The sequence below is a fragment of the Bidens hawaiensis genome, unplaced genomic scaffold (assembly GCF_021521415.1).
Source record: "Bidens hawaiensis isolate Kalapana, Puna unplaced genomic scaffold, B.hawaiensis_p1.1 tig00015228_1, whole genome shotgun sequence".
NCBI lineage: Eukaryota > Viridiplantae > Streptophyta > Magnoliopsida > Asterales > Asteraceae > Bidens > Bidens hawaiensis.
The window spans coordinates 300,061-322,936 of NW_027492354.1; the positions used below are offsets into that span (position 1 = coordinate 300,061).

General features: G+C 35.7%; 1 protein-coding gene and 1 pseudogene across 2 annotated transcripts; one reads left to right on the forward strand and one right to left on the reverse strand.

The window, feature by feature from the left end:
- Positions 1-9: 9 nt before the first annotated feature.
- LOC143548691 (uncharacterized) lies at positions 10-7,238 on the reverse strand (annotated as a pseudogene). Its single transcript, XR_013138000.1, has 16 exons — positions 7,075-7,238; positions 6,866-6,977; positions 5,581-5,608; positions 5,145-5,243; positions 4,918-4,987; positions 4,806-4,840; positions 3,243-3,317; positions 3,076-3,171; positions 2,896-2,959; positions 2,347-2,400; positions 2,172-2,257; positions 2,028-2,087; positions 1,886-1,950; positions 1,687-1,792; positions 1,179-1,267; positions 10-310 (listed from the first exon to the last, which is right to left on the reverse strand). The product of XR_013138000.1 is annotated as an uncharacterized LOC143548691 (transcript).
- A 4,030-nt stretch (positions 7,239-11,268) lies between these two features.
- Positions 11,269-19,174, forward strand: LOC143548708 (uncharacterized). The gene is made up of 2 exons (XM_077039800.1): positions 11,269-11,480; positions 18,766-19,174. The coding sequence occupies exons 1-2, from the start codon at positions 11,269-11,271 to the stop codon at positions 19,172-19,174; spliced, it is 621 nt and encodes a 206-aa protein (XP_076895915.1).
- The last annotated feature ends 3,702 nt before the right edge of the window (positions 19,175-22,876 follow it).

A 22,876-nucleotide genomic window follows, 5' to 3' on the forward strand; every position in this document is an offset into this window, starting at 1 on the left:
TCGTATCATATTTCATAAAGAGTTTCAAAAACTTTCAACTAACTCTCAACACTTAAAGATATATCAATAAAATAACAAAATTGGGTTAATATGAATTTTAACATAAATCTTAGAACATTAACACCTAGAGAGAAACATATGATAGTGTCATTCTTTTTCTTTGATAATTCTGTTTTGACGTACAGACTTCCTCGGCATGCTTCCCGGGGCACTGTGGGCTCTCCTTCGTTCTTCCTTCCTCTTCTCTGCATCGGCCATTGTACGTCTAAGCAAACCAGCCTTGTAAATTGGTCTCGGTAAGTGTCTATGCCTGCATCAACGTCAAAATGGAAAAAACAATTAAACAAATTACAAATTACCAACGTCAAAATGGAAAAAACAATTAAAACAAATTAGAGATTATCATTATACTATCATTAGGAAAAAAAACTTTGTATACTATAGAAGTTAATTATATTCAAAATTTTGATAAGTTATCCAATCCACTGGTTGCATTTGACACAACTTTGCTTTTAACAGTTTTTTAACCCGAAACAAGGTAAGAACCGAACCTGATAAACCCGATTTAAAAACCTGTTTGGTTGAATCTGGTTCAGACCCGAACCGAAGGGTTGAAATCAGTTTGTAACCCTATACTTAGAAACCGGTCAACCCACATATTTTCCCTTTAAAGGACCGGTTTCAACCCAAATCAGTTTGTAGAGGTGAAAATGAGCCGAGCCAGAGCTCAACTAGGCTCGAGCTCATATCGTTTTGACTTGCGAGGGCTCAAACTCAAGCTCAACTCGATTCAAGCTCTTTTTCTGAAGGTCGAGCTCGACTTGTGAACTGTTTGTTCACACTTGATCTCAGCTCGTTTATTATTTATTAATTAATTTATATACAATTTTAAGTATTTTTATATATTTATAAACATGATTTTTATATATAACATGAAATATATTATTTGGCCTTTTTATCATATATTTATATATATTTTTATACATTAAATATATAATCTTGTTATACAAGATTATTTTATAACTCGAGCTCGTTTAAGCTCAGCTTCGATCTTTAAAAGAGCCGATTTCGAGTAGCTCAGGCCGGCTGGATTGTTACAACCCTGCCAGTTTAAGCAAAAACTCGATTTGACTATCATTGACCCAACGCGAACCTATCCATTAGGGTCTTATTGATACCTCAATATGCGTTTGACCTCAGGAAGGTGCTTGTAACGATTCTTCAGAGCTTCCATATATTCGTGCTTCTTGCGTTCTCGTGGTAGAATCTGGTCAAACAGGTAATATTAATGAAATTAGCTAAAAACAAAGCAGGTCAAACAGGTGATATCAATAAATTTATCTAAAAACAAAAGTACTAAAACAGGAACAGTTAACCCCATCTGAGGGCAGGCCGGCAGGGGGACCAAATGTGCTACTTTTTATTAATACATTAGACTAAAGATGTAATATCCAAAAATAAAGTATAAAATCCGTTATATGGGTAATCCACAGGGACCATACATGTAATTCGTTGTTCATAATTTGGACAGATTTCTGAGTTAAATCATATAAAAAAGTGTCCATTTTAAAATCTTATCCGCCCAGTGTTGTGCAATCAAATGAAGTGTGTTTTGAGGCATGAAAAACTAATAGCAAATTAGCAACCAAACAGAAATAAAAAAAAAGTTAAAGAAGCAAAACTTACAACACCGAGTTGGTCAGATGCTTTAGCCTTCCAAAGTCGAAGATTTGTATCATCACTACCCGAAATAACATAACTTGCATCACAACTGAACTTAACACAGAAGACCCTGTGTTCACAAATTAAATATTACGTGTGGGCCCACAAAACAATATACGCATTATTATTATTATTATCATCAACAAGCATCAAGAAAACAAACCTTTGCATTCTCTTAGTGTGATAGATTTCCCTACTATGTCCACCATTGTACTGGAAAATCCTCACCTGCAAAAACCCAACAACGTAATGTATGAGTAACGAGGATGCTTTCATCACTAATTCTGATAAAAAAAATAACTTACGGTTCGGTCATAAGATCCGGTTACAAATCACGGCCTGTTGGTGAATAATCAATATCCATACTGCAAAGTTTACACACAACAATTATTAGTATAAAATTATTATTTCACATAACCCGTATATATAATTGCTCCTGTCATTCTTACACTGCAGACACGTGATCTTTGTGTACACATGTGGGATCTTGCAACTTTCTTGCGTCAAAGCTGTAACAGTTACAGTTCTCATTTGCCTGACACAATAACAAGTTTAAGTGCAATTTTTTTTCCTATGAAATAATTTTTCTAATTTAATTTAGGTCTCTTTAAATAGCCAACTTACAGCTGTGAAGTTCATAGGCTCCATTGGATTCCAAACTATAGAATTGGTCTTTGTCTGCATATATGAAAAAGTATGTAAAGTGATTTTTTAACCTAATAAGAAAGTATATTTGTTAACTCAAAACATTAGTGAATGTTTTACAACTAAAAGGAACATTATATTAATAAAGTGTAAATATTAAACTAACACTGGTGAAAATATTAACAAAATGTCAATCACCTGCAGTCCTGGAATAATACTAATTACAACATTGATAGTAAGTAATCGTAACCATGACAATGTAAGAATAATTTAATAATAAAACTAATACTAATACTAATATTTGTATCAATTATCAAATGGTCAATTGCTATATAACATTCTATTTCGTTTGTTTTCTTTTTCTAATGTTGGTGATGAACTTGCCTATTGAACACTAAGCCATTTTACACACGCACACACGAGTTAGCAATAAACTAGTAAGTAAAGTTGAGTGAATCATATAAGGAAATAATGAAACAATTAAAGAATAAGATATTATAAAGTTAAAATGCCATATTGCATACATACCTGCATCGGAACCTTTTCTGCTGGTGATGATGTTCGAAGGTCATAAACTTTTATGAACCGATCACTACACAAAAATATATTATGTCATTACATCCTCACAAAGTAAAAGTTCGCATAACAAATCACATCACCATATTGATGCTTTGCATGTAAAATGTCACTTTACAGAGCGTTGAATACCTGCCAGATGTTGCAAAGATATTTGGCTCACCAGGATTGAAACGAACTGATATAACCGTTTCATTTCCCCAAGAAAAACTGGTCACTGGCTGTGATCTATATGTGCAGAATAATTAGAACACACATATATCTTGTAATAAAGATCCAAACAGTGTCCAGATCATTACCTATTGTGATCCCATATATCCACTTGAGCACCAGCTGTGGCGAATAAATTGCCTTCCCATTGATGGTCCACAGCCCTAGAAAATGAAAGCCATAGGTTAACATATAAAGTATTTATTAAAACAGATCACAATTAGTGGTGACAATTTCACATTAGTTTATTTTGTAGACGCCATAAACATGAGAACTTTATAAAAAATAAAAAATCAAAATTTAAAAAAAAGGATGCAATGTAATGGAAATCATATGATATTCTGATGTGAACTTTTTTTGTAGAGAAACAGAAAAGAAAAGAAAGGCAAGTCAAGATTTAACCAAAGTGTGACATAAGACAGTGTCAAAACAAGTCAATGGCAAGTCAAAACTTAGTCATGGTAAAAAAGAGAGAACAAAATAGACACTTTACTAGTACGTTAATTGAAAAATATTAATATTTTTACGAAAAAGCCCACGCATGTGTTTAAGATGGGTTGAAAATGGAGTCTATTTTTGTCTTGAAGGTTTGAAGAGCTTGAGCGAAGAACAGAAAGGAACTTGATGATGCTTTTTTTGTTAGAGCATGTTTATAAGTAAACATTAGGGTTGAAACAAGTTATTTATATGATCAATATCCTTAAAAATCTAGTTCAAAGTAATCATGTACATTTGGGTAAAATTAGGGGTGTTGGCACAAAAAAGGAACAGAAAAAAGTGTGCATGCTTCTTATATTATTATATACTATTTTTATCATCTACTTTAGTGCTTAAAGATTAACAAGACATGTTATCCGGAGATAATTTATAAGTATTTAAATAATAGTAGGCACCTCTCTTACTTGAAGCTAACACCTTTGCCTCGTGTCTTGACTTACAGAACCCTAAGTGCTTAGAACCCCTTTTAAAACCAAGATCACATAGTGCTTACATATTTTATTACCAGTAATCAGAAGTCAAGAAATATATAGGTGATCATGCATGCAACAATTCACAAAAACTTACTACAAAATTACAAGGCATGTACATGGTGGATTGGATAAAGAGACACATATCAAAGCATGCTTGTAATAACCCATTTTCTTTAAGTTGTGATTGTAAATTTTGTTGTACCAATAATCAATAGTGATTGGTTGGTTAAGATAATACGTGGATTGTGAGTGCCAACATTTGTACTTAAAAATAACGTTGCACTTAAGGGTGACTAGTTAGCATCCTTGCATAACCAAAAAGTATATCTTATAAATAAATTTGTGCAATATTGAATGGCCGGTTAAGCTAAAAAGAGCAAGAACTCATTGCTAGTGTACGTTAGATGAAAGGTATGCTGCTTGCCAAGAAAAAGTGAGATACTGTATGTTAAATGATTTTGTAACAAACTACGTTCATTAAAGTTCCAATTTTTGAGCTCATGTATACCAAAATATGTTTTATTTACTTTATTGTTGATCATGTTATGTTTGATTTGTGTCTCTGAAGACTGTCTTAAAACAAACTAGCTTGAATAAACATGAGAATATATGAATTGCAAAACAAAAGATAAAGATGCAACAAATTTATACTGTGCTTAATATATAGCAAAATAAACTTACCAAAAAGCATTCTTCCAAACATAGGATGCCAGTGACTGCATTCACAGAAAGCAAATGATACAAGTGTGTCAAGAAAGAAAATCATTTGATCAATAATCAAGAAACCACTGACCTTGTCTGAGCTATCAGATGAGTCATCTGAATCGATGCCACTTTTAAGAGGGACCCTCCACAGTCTAACACTGATTCAATAATCATTAAAGACACAAATGTCAATATCATTATTGCTGCTACAATTTGATAGATGTCAGCCCACAAAACTATACTTGGTAAACCAAACTGAATATATCAAAAATCTAAATAAGAATTTTGGTGACCAGAAAAAAGAGTTGGCCTTACGTGCAGTCACTTCCACATGACACAAGTATACGTCCATCTGTAGATACTGTCAAACCGCGTACAGCACCTTGATGACCAGAATATTGACATACTGTTTTTCTAGATAAGAAGAAATAAAAGAAAAAAACCAGTATATATTAGATAGCAAAAGACACCAGCTTATATGTACTGATATCAATCAAATTATGTACTAATATTTTCATTGTTCTGTTATAATGCTCTCTGCTTTTAAAAAGTAACGAGTACTTCACATTAAAGCAGAATCTCTACACTTCTACGAGATAACAATTTGAGCTGTAAACGAGCCAAACCGAGCCCGAGCCCAAGCCCACCTTGTTTACAACCGGGCCGAGTTGGATCGGCTCCTTTATCTTAACAAGCTGAAATGTTGATAGATATTGAACAACTAAAAGGTTAAAGCACGGTAAGGCATTACCTTGAAGCAATATCCCATAGACGAATATCTGCAAAAAGCACAGATATTTTAAATCTTATCAAAGAGAGAACTTGGAAAGTAGAAAACAAGCAAGACCTATTTAGCAATAAGAAGGAACAGTGCCCCGTCTGCAGCCTTAATTCAACACATATGGCACAGCTTGTGGTTAAAAGTTTGGGCATACATTGTTTTGACGTGTGAAAAAGAGAATAAAATAATAAAATTGTAAGTAAAAAAAGAGTCAAACTGTGTACACCAAACTGCCAAACCGTCAGCCAGTTTAGTTTACGTTTATACAAAACCACCAAACCGTTGGTTTGCCCAAAAATCCTGATCAAACTGGATCGTAACACCCCAAGCGTTGGTTGGGTTCAGGTCAAGGTCCATTCTAGTTCCAGTCCAAACTACTTTAAGTTTAAAGTGGTACTGTGACTAAGAATAGTAGCTCAAAACTGGTAAAACCTTTGTACATTTCTATTCTGCATAAAGGACATATTGTTTTGGTCTAAGTGTCTAACCCCACATTTAAAATAATGATCTACCAAGACATGGTACATGAGATTTCCCGATACCAAACTGAGCAAAAGACATAGTTGGTGACAGCTATTTGTTACATTTCATAAAGTAAACCGGCATGTCATTTGGCAAAGCTACTAACCAAGAGAAGTAGACAAAAATATAAACGACTACATGGTTTCGACCCAACATACTAAACTGCATTATAACTAGATACATTCACAAATAAAACTCCAAAGTCCAAATGCAATATGTTTCATCATCAATGTTATGATTCTCATCATAACACAGCTATGTATACGCCAAAAACATATCAGTTCTTAGCATGAGATGAACCATATTTTTGGTTAGGATAGGAAAAAAACAGATTGGATTCACCACTTAAGATATGCATAAAACAAAAAATAACACCATTTTAATCAGTGTTGTAAAAATCAGTATTACTTGCCGATTAGTCAGTGATTAATCGATAATGGTGAGTAACCGATGCAATTTCAGCTATGTGAAACCAATAACTGGTAGTTGGTCAAAACCACCCCAAATCATTCAACTTTTAGTCAAAAACTTCAAGATACTTAAAAAACTAAATTTATTAATCCAATTCGATTAGTAAGTTTATAAAATTACATATGAAATTTTGTGTGCGCGCGTATGTAATTTGAAAACTTACATATAAAATTCCAATCCGATTAAACCCAATTACCCCACCACCCGACTAGCACCTAAGTTAAAACAAATGACATAAGAAACACTAGTCACATAACCATACCTCCATCCATAGAACCCGAAAACACCCCTTTCAAATGATTGGGATTTTTCGCCATACACGAAACCGCATCCACATGCCCATCCATAGCTCCAATAAACGGCCTTGCAAATACCTAAATTATTATAACCCCAATTATCACAAAACATCTAATTAACATATCCAAACTAAAACAACTTATATTAATAATAATAATAACAATAACAACAAACCTTATCTAATTTAGCAGCATTAATAGCTCTGACGTATTCGACGGCTTTCTCCTGAGGACGAAGGTTGGGATCGAAGTTTCTAGAAACCCTCTGAAGATCGTTACTTCGTTCGCGTGTGAATTCATCTGCTGAACGAGATATTACTTTCAGCTTCATGCTTATAATAATAATAATAATAATAATAATAAGAGAGTAAAGTTGCTGTATGTATGAATTTTGTTGCAACGGCGGCGATAATGGAAGGAGTAAAAGAAGGACGATGAGTGCAGCAGAAAAACCCCAGGGTTTATGAGTGTAAAATAGTTAGGTTTTTCTTTTCTATTTGACCCAAAAGTTATCAACTTGTATAATTTAGCCACCAAACTCTCACTCACTCAAATGTATTTTTAATGTTATGGGATAACTAGACTAGTGTTATGACCCTTGCGTTGTGGTAAGGGGTTAAAAACTTAAAAGCAACTCATTTGTTTTTAATATGGTGACGGTCTTTGACTAATGCTTATGTTTACATGATTTTAGTCAAAATCTAATTTTATACTCTTCCCGAGTTCATTTAAGAAAAGAAAATTTTCTCTTCTCATCTTTTCTTTTGGTATCTCCTTTTTCGCTTCAACTTGTTTTTCTTCCTAATCTTTCCAATTTGGAAAGATACAAATTCTTTTATTTTACTCATCATTTTATCTTCTCTCCCCTCCTTTTCTTTCTTTAAATGAAACTCAGGAACACCTCTTTTAAATTTTCCTTCATTTTCCTTTTTTAAATGAAACTCGGGAGGGTTGTTCACGAGTCGAGTCGAGTCAAGGTGGCTTTGAGCTCGAGTTCGAAATTAAACGAGGCAGCTCAGCTACGCTTGAGCTCAATTTTGAAGTTAAACGAGCCTAAGATTGAGCCAACCAGCCAAGCTGTGTCCCGAGCCGAGCCATGGTCAGTTTTGGATCGGTTATGAAAATAAGCCAACTCACCTCAGGTTATTTCAAATCAAGTTTATTAAGCTAGTTTCATTCGAGTTTTTATCGAGCGAGTTTCGAGTCGCTAGCTATTTGAACATCCCTATTTATAATCCGCATGTATGCGCTTTTTTGTTGATTATATAATTGGTTTGTGTGGCTATCTTTGGTCTAGAGAGTAGTTATGCTCCTTGATTAATTTTAGTTATTTTTAGGTTGTTAATTGACACTTTACAATCTAGGGCTTGAGATCTTTACGGGTAATGGACAAACTGGTAAAATAATTAGATGATTTGAGTTACTGTGTAACATTATGAAAATTTCGAGTTCAAATTATAAACTTTTCAAAGTTAAGGGACCAAATTTGTCAAATTTCCAAACCTTAGGGTTTAAAACGAAAATTCTGTTTTCTTGTCCTCTCGCGATACGCGACGGGACAAAGGATAAGCCCATCGCGTATCGCGATGGGGCTTGGTCAAAGCTTCCAGAAGAGGTCAATAGCGATACGCGATCGCTGTTAACCTACGCCATCGCTTATCGCGATGACGTGGCCTGACACCTCTGGCACCAGCTCTGCCACGTGTCCACACGTGGCACACCTTCTGCCGCGTGTCCCGAAACGTGGCCACACGTGGCATGTCGTCCGCCACGTGCCCACACGTGGCACACCGGCTGCCACGTGGTGCCACGTGGCAAACCTACATTGTGACTGCGCAGGTCTACGTTGCGCTACGCGACGGGTGCCCAGGAGGCCGTCGTGTACCGCGACGGGTTCCAGAATTTTGCCTATAAATAGAAGCCTTGGGTCTTCATTATTTCACACCAAAAACACACCTACAATCTTCTCTCTAGCCTCTCTATAAACTCCGAAAATCCGACCCTCGATCCACCTCGATCAACGTGCCATAATACCTCGTTAGCGTACCCCGATCCCTCGATTTGCGTGCCAACGTTTCCTCGAAGTTCGTGTCACCACCCATCCACATACCAAGAAGGTGTTTGTTCTCGAAAGGCGTGCCGTCAAGATTAGTGTTCATTGGTTGACGTGTCAAGGAAGGAGTGACGAGAAAAAGAGTTAATCAAAAAGGTGAAGCGACGGTGGAGTGCTGCTCAAATCCTTAGGGTTTCCAAAACGCCAACAAGGTTAGGCATAATGTCAAATGAGTATAATAAAATATTATATTAAAGGCTTAAGTCTTAAGTCGAGGTTATACTCGATGCCTCGATAAAAGAGAAATAAACATAACAAAGAAAAGAAAATAAGATTGAATTGTAAATATGTATATATGAGTGTAAGTATATATGTATATTCTTTGTTATGAAATTATTATTTAAGCAATAATGAGTATTCTTAAATAATAAAAAGAAAAGAATACGTTTCTTTGAGAAGAATAAACGTCGGGTTTTTATAAATAAACTAAAGGTTTATAATATTTTTAAACTAAAGGTTTTCAAGTAAAAGAGACTTATGAACTAAAGGTTCATCGAGGTAAAGAATATAAGACTAAAGGTCTTAAGCCGGATTGTATATCCGACTAACAAATGGTTATACTCGTTCTATAGGTGCGAGATAGCAAGTATAGGTGCGAGATAGCAAGGAAAGACCCTCGGACTGTGTTGAAGTCGATCCCAAAGCGATAAGGTGAATACACCCCCAAACTTTTAAACTTGTTTTCAAATGAGTCAAACATGTTATATGAAAATGATTACAAGGGACTACGTGTCCCTAAAACCATTATAAATGAGAGTATAAACCTAGCCCTCAGGCTGTGGTATACGTGTGTCTTAATCCTTACATATGTGGTAGTACGCGATGAGCACATCGCACCACCCTGATCGTAGAACGTTTTCCCGCGGGAAGTACGATCATTGTGTATACTCGCTGGTACTTAACTAGGTCGAACGCTGCGGTGTTTGCTGAGGTGACCTAGAGTAGAGACTTGAATTTATAAATGAGATTTGACTTTGTTATTCCTAAGCCACGATGGGCCGAGGCAGGCGTAGTCTCAAGGGGTAATAAAGTAAAAGAAAATATTTCTGCGTCAGCGTGTTCACCAGCATTCGTTGCTGACGTATTTTATTTACATTTTGCAGGTGAACAAGATTAGCGCTTGGAGTGTCGAAGTGCTACTTATACATCCGATGGCTCGGATTTGTTTTATATAAACTTAATATGTTTAAATGGTGGTTTGTAATCAAAACAAGTAATCTTTTGAACTTAAACGGGAATCTTTTATAATCCCGTCTTTTGCAATATTACAACTTTAATCCACAAGTTTTATAAGTCTTCCGCTAATATAACGCAACTCTGATTTATTGACAAATGTGGTACCAACTATTGGGTCGCACTCCTAGGCCCAAGATGGGGGTGTGACAAGGTTGGTATCAGAGCCATCGGTCTTAGCGAATTGGGTATCATAAAACAATACCCAAGCTTCGATCCAAGTATAGGAAATAATTGATTACTTTTTTTAGGGATAAGATCGACTGGTAACCTTTTCTTCCCCTTATCATTCTAAACCACCCAAATTGTTAGATGTCGTTCAAGAACATGATGGATAATTTTGTACGCAAGGCAAAGGAAGCCATAATTGCTGAACCTTTTCTCGAGGACAACATGATCGACGGTTACTATGAAGCCTACTTTGATCAAGATGTAGAGCATGATCTAACCAAACCTGTGTACTACCCCGGAAGCAGACACCATCCAATAGACGTTCCCGATAGTCCACCAAAACAAAGAATTGAACCTCCGAGACACTCAAGTTATCACCCACCAACAATGCCCATGTACCACCTTTCAGAAATACCGACGTACCATCCATCAGAAATTCCCACCTACCAACCATCACAAGTGCCGCAGTACTACCCAACCGGATACCTACCAAATCCACACCCCTCCTATGCCTTCCTCTCAAATCGACCAATAAAAGAAGAACCAAGATCCCCATCCTCCGACTGGATGCAGCACCACTCTGATCAACGAAGGTGGCATACTGGAAGCTCCACTCTTAATGAAGTCAACTCTCAACCCAACAATGGCGAAGGGCCGTCCCGCAAGCCCAAGATGAGGGTAATGATGCCCTACGAAAGTTTCAAAATGCCCCTGATGATCAACGAGACTACCTAACATATGGAAGAAGAGGAACCAGAAGAGGAGGAGGATCCCGAAGAAGAGGAGGATCCTGAGGAAGAGTCTGAACAGGAAGAAGAGCATCCCAATAATCCCAATGAGATATCAACATCAATGGATGGATCACTCACTTTCCAAAACCCGAGCTACGGTTCTGTTGACCCATATGTTCAATATATTGAAGCTCTCAAGAACCAAGCTTCATCAAGCTTCCCACCATTCCAAGGAGAAATTCCCTCGATTCAAGAGCAAGCTGATGAGATCCGAGAACAAAACCGAGCTGCTAAAGCTTTCTTCTATCTCTCATCCGACATGACCGACGTTCCGTATCCAGAACCAAGGAATCACTACGAGATGGTGACATTGGGTTACCGCGACCCGCCGCCACAATATGGATACCCCAACACGGTCCCGCAATCATATGAAGAGCACTTGGACCGCGCTCCGCATGAGACAGACGATTGGAGAAAGAAAATGGATGAGGAAGGAAAGAAAAAGAAGAAAATGGGAAAGACGCTTCTTCACAAGTGCAACAAATTAACAAAAGTTGTGAGGAAGTTTTTGAAGGATTAAAGCAGTGTTGATGATGGAGGCAACAAGAAGATTATGTGTATGTGCTAATGTTATGTATGTGAAAAATCGTGTAATAAAAGACGTAAAGACATCTTTGTGTAGTGATAGGGCTATCAATATATATATCAATCATGTGATATATATATGTATGTTGTATAATAAATTATATATATATATATATCCTTTCGCGATATATATATATATATATATATATATATATATATATATATATATATATAAGTGTGGAATAAAAATGTATGTGTATAATAAGGGAAACGTTGTTAAAATTTCATATATAAAAGAAATATTGAAAAAGAAACATGTCTGAACAAAGCAACAACAACGATAATGCTAGAAAAGAAAAGGAGAAAGAAATAAGAAAAGAAAAGGGGAAAGACCCCGTGGGTAATCAAGAAGAAGAAATCCCCGAAAAATATAAAAATTTAATACCAAAGATTGTAAAAGACGCTGTTAGGGGAGAATCCGAAGCTAGATCCCAATCTAGGCAATCCAAACATTCCCGATCCGTTAATCCGTCACAGAAATCTGTTAATCCTTCCCGAAATTCCGTGAAATCCCGTCCGAAACCGACTCATGACGAAGAAAGTGTTCATGAATCGAATGTTGATGAAAGTGTTAGGCAAGAGTTCAAGAAGCTCAAGATCGGGGGATGTTCGTTTAAAGACTTCAAATACTATGGACCGAAGGAATTCCATGGTGATAAAGGAGCCATCACAACTGCGAGATGGCTTGAGGAGATGGAGACAGTTGTTATAACAAGCAAGTGTTCTGATGAGGAGAAGATCCAATATTCCGCACTTATGTTTAAGGGAGAGGCGCTCGAGTGGTGGAATACTATGCTTATAAGTAAAGGGAGAGAGGTGATGTATAAATTAAGTTGGGATGAGTTCAAGGCTTTATTGATGTGAAAGTTTTGTCCCATGCATGAAACAGACCAAATCCAAACTAGATTTCTCAATCATAAGGTCGTGGGGACGAACCTTCGTGAATACAACACCAAGTTTCACGAATATTGTCGTTTGGTTCCCCAGCTGGTGAATCCGGAATCCAGCAAGGTTACCAGATACATTTGGGGACTGCCGCGGGAAATCCGCGATATGGTGAGGTCTCACTTACCTCAAACTGCTGACTCCGCGATGGAGTTAGCTGGTTACTTGATGGGAGGTATGATCCGCAACAAGGAAGAAGATAAGAAGGTTACACCACAACTACCCAAGGGAGATCTGGATGAAGCACCAACTTTAAAGGCAAAGGCGTAAACCAACACCAAAGTCGATTCAATCCCAACGCCACGCCATGCAAGACGTGCAGGAGGTATCACAAAGGTCGATGCAATTTCGCTCCGCCTCCTAAAGTCTGTGAATCATGTAACCGTACGAGTCATGCGGCCGGTGATTGCTGGAAAAAGAAGATGACGTGCTACAATTGCAAAGAGATGGGCCGTCTTAGCTTTGAATGCCCAAAGAACAAACCCGCGACTGGTGGTGCGGGTGGAAGTGGCCAGAACAAAAAGGGAAACGCATGAGTCTTTGTGCTTGACACAAAGAAAGCAGCTGACATGCCGGAAACCATTGCCGGTATGTTTCTAGTCAATAACACCTATGCTAGAGTTTTATTTGATTCGGGTGCCAATTTAAGTTTCATAGATTATAGTTTTTGTAGTCTATTAAACGAACCTTTAACAAAATTAGATAAAACTCTAAGCGTCGAGACTGCTAGCGGCGAAATCGTTAAGATCTCCGAAGCCCTTGAAAACGGAAAAATTCATTTAGCTGGTTATATCCTGCCTATCCAACTCTTACCTATGGCACTCGCTGGTTTTGATATTGTACTTGGTATGGATTGGTTATCCAATAACCATGCTCGTATCATCTGCAATAGCAAAACCGTTGAACTTCAAGCCCCCGATAAACGAACCATTCGAATTGAAGGGGACAAAGAGGCGGGCCAAGTTAGCATAATTTCCATTATTAGGGCTAACAAATGTTTAAATCAAGGATGCTTAGCATTCATGGCCTACGTCACTAAAGAGTTTGCTTCATGGTTTTAGATTTTTAATATGTGAATATAGCATTAGTTTTCTTCTATCATGAGACTAAAAGCCTTGGCGGGATTAAGTATGTTCTAGCACTTCATGCGACTGATGATTCTTCATAGTGATAGGATCTACGACAACAAAGCAGTGGAACTCGGGGCCTTAGGTTCTATCCGACTAAGTTGCATCCTAAACATATATGGGGATTAGTCCATTTAGAGAATAGTTGTCACACCCCACCTTAGGGCCTGGAAGTGTGGCCAACATTTGGTACATGTTTTATAAATATATCAGAGTTTAAGGTTTCAAAGCGGAAGTCTTTGATTAAAATATTGTTATTTTCAAAACTCACTACTTAAACAACCAATAGTTGGTACAAAAGTATTAAACTTGAAAAACTATAATTTACATTTTTTAACATTAAAATATACATTGAGCCATCAGATTGTCTAATGGCTAAACCACCATCCTCTATCTATATTCCTCATCACCCAAAACAGTTTATGAAATACGTCAGCAACATGTGCTAGTGAACACATTAACACTAAAATATTTTATATACTTAATTATTCCTGAGGGGTATCTTGTGACCCGGCTTGTCATGGCAAAGAGAATAACCAAGTTATGAAATTCTGAATTTCTATTATAAACTCAAGCTCAACTCGAAACTGCTCAGCAAACACCGCATTGTTCGAGTACTTACCAACTACAAATATACACCAGACCATTCTCCACTCAAATGCCCGTAATGGCGGAGGAATGACCAGGTGTGGTGCAGTGTGCCCACCGACTGACCGCGTAGGTAAGGATCCAGACAAACGTATACGACAACCTGAGAGCAGCAATTACTTTTGTTTATAATGTTTAGGGATACATAATCCCATGTAAATTGTTAATGACTCGATTAAAGAGTTATAAAAGTTTAAGCGTATTCTCCTTTGTTTATGATGATCAATACAATACTAATTTCTGCTCGTGTGTTACCTCATACCTATAGTACGAGGGTAACCTTTTGTAGATATTAGATCAACGATCTAGCTTCAGACCATTAGTCTGTTTTACATAGTTTTAACCTTCATATATCGTATGTTGTATAAAACACTTGGACCTTTAGTCCTTTTGTTTATTTACCATTTATATGCTACGTTTCTCTTCACGAAGAAACGTCAATACTAGGCTTCTTCTCCAAGAAGAAGCATCAATTGACTATTATGATGCGAAATTATCAAAATCTATAACAAGTTTAGTTTCCACCACAGTTTCATCTCGGCTTTACTCCATACACAATGAATCCATCACCTCAATATACTCAATCGTCTGGAACATCATATCTATACCCAATAGCTCATTCGGGTAGAAATAAGAAGGATAAATCCACTATCGGGCCATCTTCTAAGCCAAAAGTCATGATACCTAGATGGAGTATTGTCGAAGAAACAATTCTAGCCCGTGATTTCATTGACATCTTTGTTGACTCTAACACCGGTAACAGCCAAATAAGCCATGATTTGGGCTCGGGTGCATAAGTATTTATGTAATGAAATCGGTGACACCTCTCGATCTGTCGAAAATTTAATGCCGCATTGGCACATGGTGGCGTTCACAAGTTTTTTATGAGTTATTCAATCATATCCGACAACAAAAAGAAGCGGGTGATATGACGATCAAGTCATGAGCCACACAAAAAACGAGTTTAATGAAGACACGTAAGGTACTTTTAAGTATGAGCATGTGTGGAATGTTGTTAAACATGATCCAAAGAGGGCCAAGACGGTTCACTTTAAAAGGACGAAAACATCAAATACAAACGTCAAGAATCAACGTCAATCTCGGTGACTCAAGTGATGAAGTGGCGTTCAATGTGGGGACGAATTTGAACAGTTGCAACGACCAATCGGAAAAGAAGTCAAAGGCACGAGCGAGAAGCAAATTGAAAGATGAACCGATTGTCGACAAGGTTACCGAGAAAATGCAAGAATATACGACCAAGAAAACGACATATTTTGATAAATTTCATGAGCAAATGGATCAAATTTTGTTTAATCAAGATATGACCATTCTATTGATGGACCACTCAAAGATGGATCCGTACACTTTGGAAACTCACTTGGCGTTATGTTAAAAAATCAAGAAAAAACGTAACAGTTGAAATTAATTTTGTATTTTATCTAATAATTAATCTTAAGTTGATATATGTTTTTATTTTAGTTAATATACACTTTATTGGCAGTTAATGTACGTTTTATTATTAAGTTTTATGTATTTCATATTTTAAATGCTATATTTTTAAATTTAAAATTTTTAAAGTTATATTTTTAAATGTATAATATATCATTTAAATATATATATAAAGCATAAAAACTAAATATGTTATAAAATTAATTTAATTAAATATAAATTAATTATAGAAGTGGGTTATGATGTGGTAGTTTGTGAATGTTTGCTGTTATGGAAGAGAGTGTAAGTTTTTAAGAAATATTGGATTGTGGCGTGACACTGATGTAACAGTTTGTTCTTATGGATGCTCTTAGACCAGGTGTAGTAGGAGAGTTATGGGTAAAGTTATGGTCCATAACTCTCCCATACACCACCCCCTCGAAGTTATGGATAAAATTGTGGGTTTCAAAGTTATATACATAACTTTGAAAGGGAGGCGTTTTGTGAGATAGAGAGATGGGTAATGATTGCATGAGAGTTATGAGTTCTTTTTATCACTACACCACTTTTTACAAAATTCTTCAATGTTGATTGGACCGCCTGTAAGGCCCCGGTCCTGGTGCCCTACATTTTAGCGTCGGATTTACTCATAGACACAGTTCTACAAATTAGAGTTAATTAAAACTTTTCGCGGAAAATAAAACTTCAATCATTCAATACAAAACATTCAAATCTTATCTTTAAACATAACATAAAACGTTGTATTAAAACATCGTCATGATAATTCTTCTTAGGATGCTAGCTTCTTCAAATCATGTCATGTGTCCCCCTCAAGCCAACTCCTTTAACCTATTTATATGTGTGCATACTAAAAGTCAGCTACGCTGAGTGAGTTCTAGTTAATCATGCAACATACATTACATTCACATACATACTTACACGTATCCGAAGATACATATTAATACCTTAACCTTTTATAGATATCCATAAGAGGAATGCTACACAATATCCATTAAAAGAACATTTACTATTGTTCATTGAAGGAACGCTATATATTATCCATAAAAGGAACAACGTGTATTATCCATATAAGAAACACTATATATTATCCATATAAGGAACATCGTGTATTATCCATAGAAGGAACAATATCTATTATCCATACAAGGACCCTATATATTATCCATAGAAAGAACAACGTTAATTATCCATAGAAGGAACATATACTCAATTATATAATATCCATCTAAGGAACACTAATAAGCTCCACAGTCCTCATCTATGTTATCATATTCCACATCTATATTCAATAGAAGTTAGAGGGATTTGTCATCCTAATTTACTATGTCGGACGTAGAACGTACCAATGTAAACAAGAAAATTACATCATAACATACGGACACACTGGGCATCCTTCACATTAATCTTCTAACGATCACCTTCCCTGGCGATACGTGCAAAATTCGAAGATCATTCACGCACCGACAATCATTCATTCATAATCTCAGTATAATAACTATCACATAAATCATATATGGCATACACTTACCACTTAAGGTAAGTATATTAACATTTCACATCGAGTATGCACACAGCTCCGAAAACATAACAAGGAAATGGGGCTAGAAACTCACCTGGGTCCGATTCCTTTCAGAGTTAATGGTAACTCATTTACTTAACTGGGCGTGGGTAACTGTATAACAATTACGTGTATCAATTAACTAGCCCTACACATATCATATTTCTAGGTTATTGTAACCCTTTTTTTACGGGGGTCCGGGGGCAGCGGAGTTCTAGGGGCGGCAACCCCTAGTAGGGTCCAAAGGGCAGAGCCCCTGGCTGGGGTTAAGCTGCCATGTCAGCTTGAAAAAATTTTATTTTCATTAATAAGTCGTTACCAAAAACCTCATTAGAAAAATAAAGTTCAATTATTTAATCAAATCGAATCTTCATTTTAAACGTTACCTTTTATTATTAATTCTTTACTTATTCATATCTTAACCATCATATAAGTCCATATCTATCGTTTACATACATATACGTCGTTTATCTTTCGTTAATTTGGAAAATCATATTGACCCGTATAAGTTTCTGGGCGTATAAGTCCAACCCCAACGTATAAGTTTACTCACGTATAAGTTTATTAACGTATAAGTACCTCCGTATAACTTATGCGCTGCGTATAAGTTATACACATAAGTGACTTATGCGCTCCTAACATACTATACGTTGCACCATACGTATACGCAAGGGCGGATCCAATGTTTGATCAGGGGAGCGTTTGTACCTACTCAAGTTCATAGTTTCCTTTATAATTTTGTAATATATTAGGTTCAAAGACCCAAGTGACCCATACAAAAAAAAACTAGTGACCCATCCAAAAATAATTAGTGACTCATTCATAATTATGTTAGTGCCCCAAACTTAACTTTTTAAATTATATGTGTTGAGAAGAATGCAGTAATCCTTCTTCTCAAAATCAAGCAATCAAGATGCTAGCCTTTTAAACCCATTTGAATTGTTTTTTATTCGCAATTGATGTTACATATGTTAGGAAGATGTATTATCACGAGCCTCTACAAAGAAGAGATCGAACAAGATATTTTGGAAGTTGTTCATTTGTGGAAACGACTAAAGGACAGTGCAAGAATATAAAGAAAATGGATATAATCAGCTTTTAGAGAAGTACATTCATTTTATGAAAAACATGGTATTCAAATTTTGAACATGATAGGAAACTATGTCGATGACATTGGTTATAGACCCAAAAGACAAATGTACACAATAACCAATCAACATTATTATAATTTTTATTGTTTTAGCAGTGTTGTCGATATTATTATTCAAGAATTTGGTGATCACTTTGATGAGATTAACACGGATTTACTTCAAAACATGTTGGTTTTCAATCCGTGTGATTCATTTTCCAAGTTTGATGCATCAAAGTTAATGATATTGTGTGAGATTTATCCATATGATTTTGATAATGGGGACAAAATTGTTCTTGCATCTCAACTTGGCTTGTACGTTGATAATGTGCGAAAAGATGAAAGATTTGCTAATCTGAAAGGTATTGCAGATCTTGCTAGAGTTATGGTGGAAACAAGAAAACATATCTCTTTTCATTTAGTTTATCGATTATTAAAGCTAACATTACTTTTGCATATTGCAACCGCAATGGTTGAGAGATGTTTTTCGGCAACGAAGATCATAAAAACAAATTTAGGTAACTGAATTAGTGAAGATTTTTTGAATGCTTATGTAATTTGTATTGTTGAAAAAAAAAACACTTTTAAGTGCTATGAATGAAGCTGTAATTGACTATTTTCAATATATGAAATCACGTAAAGGTCAATTGTAATATGTATTTTGTTTATCTTTAATGAAATTTATTGTTTAAATTTCTATACGTAGTTTTTTAATGTAAATTTTTTACTCGACCTATCCCATTTTGGTTTGACTTATTTTAGTTTGAATTGACGAGTTCTAGGTTGAACTTTTTTTTTTGCACCCACTAGCTAAATTTTCTGGATCCGCCATTGCTTATACGCTGATCATATATATACGTTGAACAATCATACATATACTTTGAATCTGACTTACACGGCTATACATACTTATACGGTGCACATACATACACGTTATATACTTATACGTTGCACACACTTATACAACGTATATACTTATACGCCTGCATAAGTGCAGGTCAGCCTCCTTTATCGCGTTTTTAGGGTTTTTCTTTGATTCTGGCACCGTTTTCCGCCGTTAACCACCATGCTTGGTCGGAGTTCGATCGTTTATGACCTAGGTAGCTTCGGGGGTGTCCATATCTGAACTAGGGTGGCCCTTAAGCTTGTTTTTGGTTCATTAAACACCTGAATACAGCTAGATCTAGATCCAAACGGCTCATTCGGCATCACGGGGCTGCAGTGTCGGGTTCTAATATGTTGGGTCAGCTGAGATAAATGATTTCTTACCTTCGGTTGGTCTTGGATCGGTGAATGGAATAATGTAGAGAGTGTTTGGCTTAAGTGTGTGTTTTTGATGATGTAGGCTAAGGTGTAAAATGAAAGAGATGAAAAGGATTTGGGGTTTAAGGGGTATTTATACTCCCTAAGCTCATAGACTTTAGGACCATCTTCATTCTAAGTCCATAATTAATTATATCTATACTAGCCCCACCATCCTTTTACCTTAATTATATTATTATTATTATTATTATTATTATTCTACCAACTCAATTAATCATTCCGTTGTAAATAACATTTTAATATTATATATGGAAATTTCGGGATGATACACTGTCACATGTTGCAAAACGCCTAAGTGTAGAAAGTTTTGACTATGAAAGTGTGGTACAAAAGGCTACCCACCCACTTTCTTTTATAATATTTTATTATATTAAAAAGTTTGCTTTTTTATCCATGAATATTCTACTTTCTTCTCCATCGTTACATAACCGGGTTATACACACGTTCGCCGGAAAAAGAAAAAAATATTTCCTTAACTCTCTTCTTTCTTCTACGGTTCTCCTGGTATTCATGGGGGCGGCGTCAAAGTTCATGGCGGGTGGTCAAGATTAGATCACATATATACTATCAAAAAAAAATCCATGGGAAAGGTCCCCCCCTTTTCCCAATCACCTAGGTTCGCCTCTGGCCACATAGTATTTTAAACCAACTTACAAAAACTTGTATTTCTTTTTCACTGGTTATTATCTGTTATTGTTTCAAACAGTTACCTCATCATCTACTTTTCCATTATTTAATCTATATCAATTTATATATTTTAATTAATAATATTTAGTATATTAAATAAATTAAATAATAAAAGACAAGAAAATCAATTACCAGAGAAAAACATATTTTAAAAATAAACTTAGAACATACAAGGTTTTTAAAAATTCACCTAATATAAAAAAAACTTAAAAATTCAACATTTTTAAAAATACACCCAAATTTTTTTAAAAAAATAATAATTTAATAACTATTCTTTTAAGCAGACGTTACGTTTTTTTTAATGAAAAAAAAATAACTCATTTAAAGGTTTGTTTACTTTATATTTATTATAAATTTAATGGTTGTTTGTTTTTGTTTTCGCTCACAAACCAATGGTGTCAACCATTTTAATGGAGAGAGTGGTTTGTTTTTTTAGCAGCGATTGGATGAACTAATTTCAATACTCAAGCGAGTCTTTATGAGAAAAGGTGTCAACCATTCATACTAACTTTAATGTTTCGGGCCTAACTTACCAGGAACACCATTAATGAGGAAACCTATCACGGTTGGAAAATGGTTAGACTAAACGTACTTCCCACCTCTACTTGTCATACCTCAATCCAATCCCTAAACTTTCATTTTTTTAAGAATTTTATTTGACATAGTACTATCATATAACATTTTATTGCATTTTATGGTGTCCATTGAAAATATTAAATTAAAAACTATAATTGTTTTTTTATTTTGATTTTAATCTCCTCTTAAATTTCATTTCCTTTTAAGAATTTATTTTACATCACTACTTTCATGTAACTTTTTTTTTGTATTTTATGGTTTCTCTTTAAATATTAAATTAAAATTGTAAAGTGTATTTTCTTACTTTTTTGTGTTTATTATCCTTGATCATAATAATAATATTTATTATTATCATTATTGATGTATTATTATATTTATAAAACAACACACACACACACACATATATGTATGATTGATTTCTTTTGAGAACCGCTTTGAGTTTTAAGAACTCGAAAGAACTCAACGTAACAATTTTTTTTTTGAATTTTTTTTACACATGTGTAATACGTAAGTGTAAGTAATGTACACAAAATTACAGTATTTTTTTACACACCGAATTGACTTATTACACATGTGTAACTAACATTTAAACTTGTGTAATCATTAAAAATAGTTATTATCTCTCCTGATTCATTTTTTAATTAAATTTAATCTCACCCACATATTTAATATCATTTAAAAAAGGAAAATTGGATTTAAATAATCCCACCTTTAATGTATTGGCCAATAATAATCCCACCTCCGGTATTTCCCACTGGCAGTCTCACCTTTTCAAGTTTTTGTTTTATAATCCCCCCGTTAAAAATAATTAACGGGGTTAAGTTTTTGCTGACGTGGCTAATGACTTGGCATTTTAAATATTGTATTTGATATAAACATACAAAAACACAATATTTTATTTATTTAAGTATAACTTAACTCAACCCACCTCCCGTCTCCCTCTTCTTCCTCCTTTGCCACCAAACTCATTTCCGGCAGGCCACCACCTCCGTCCGTCTTCTCCGATCAATTCCAGATCTACTCACCAAAGTTCCATCTCCGATTAAGCTCCTCCATTTGCATTACCTGCAGTAGCACTTGCTCTACCACTACGTGCCTCCTCCGCCGCGACAATCAACACTCTACCGCGCGTCCGTGTTTTATATCCGTTGTCTCTGCTCAAGGTTTGAGCTCTCATCCTCGGAATTTTGCAGCTCCATAACGAAACTTGGTTAATTAATTAAGTTGAGGTAGAAATTAGGGCTTTCGGGGATATTCCAAGGTAGGGCTATTCCACCGATTTTGCAGATGGTGTGAGCCGGCTGTGTGATGTGTGACTTTAGTTCATCGGATAAGACGGACGGAGGTGGTGGCCTGCCGGAAATGAGTTTGGTGGCAAAGGAGGAAGAAGAGGAAGAAGTTTGGTGGCCTGCCGGAAATGACTCTGCTCAAGGTTTGAGCTCTCATCCTTGGAGTTTTGCTTGATGGGTTGCATCTGGAGGTGGGGGTCGGGTCCGGATTCGAGGTCTCGGTCTTTCATGGTGGCTTTCTTGAGATCGACGTAGCTGGTGAAGGATTTAGTCAGCAGGTCGTTCATGGTTTGATTGGAATTGGAATTGAAATATGAATCTGGGTTTGATTGATGAAGGAGAAAGAAATATTG

What these genes read in the sequence shown, in the direction of transcription:
- LOC143548708 (XM_077039800.1), top strand. Translation starts at nt 11,269, where the DNA reads ATGGATGGATCACTCACTTTCCAAAACCCGAGCTACGGTTCTGTTGAC. An exon ending in TCCGACATGACCGACGTTCC is followed by an intron (nt 11,481 to 18,765) that starts GTATCCAGAACC and finishes TTGTTTTAGCAG; the next exon opens with TGTTGTCGATATTATTATTC.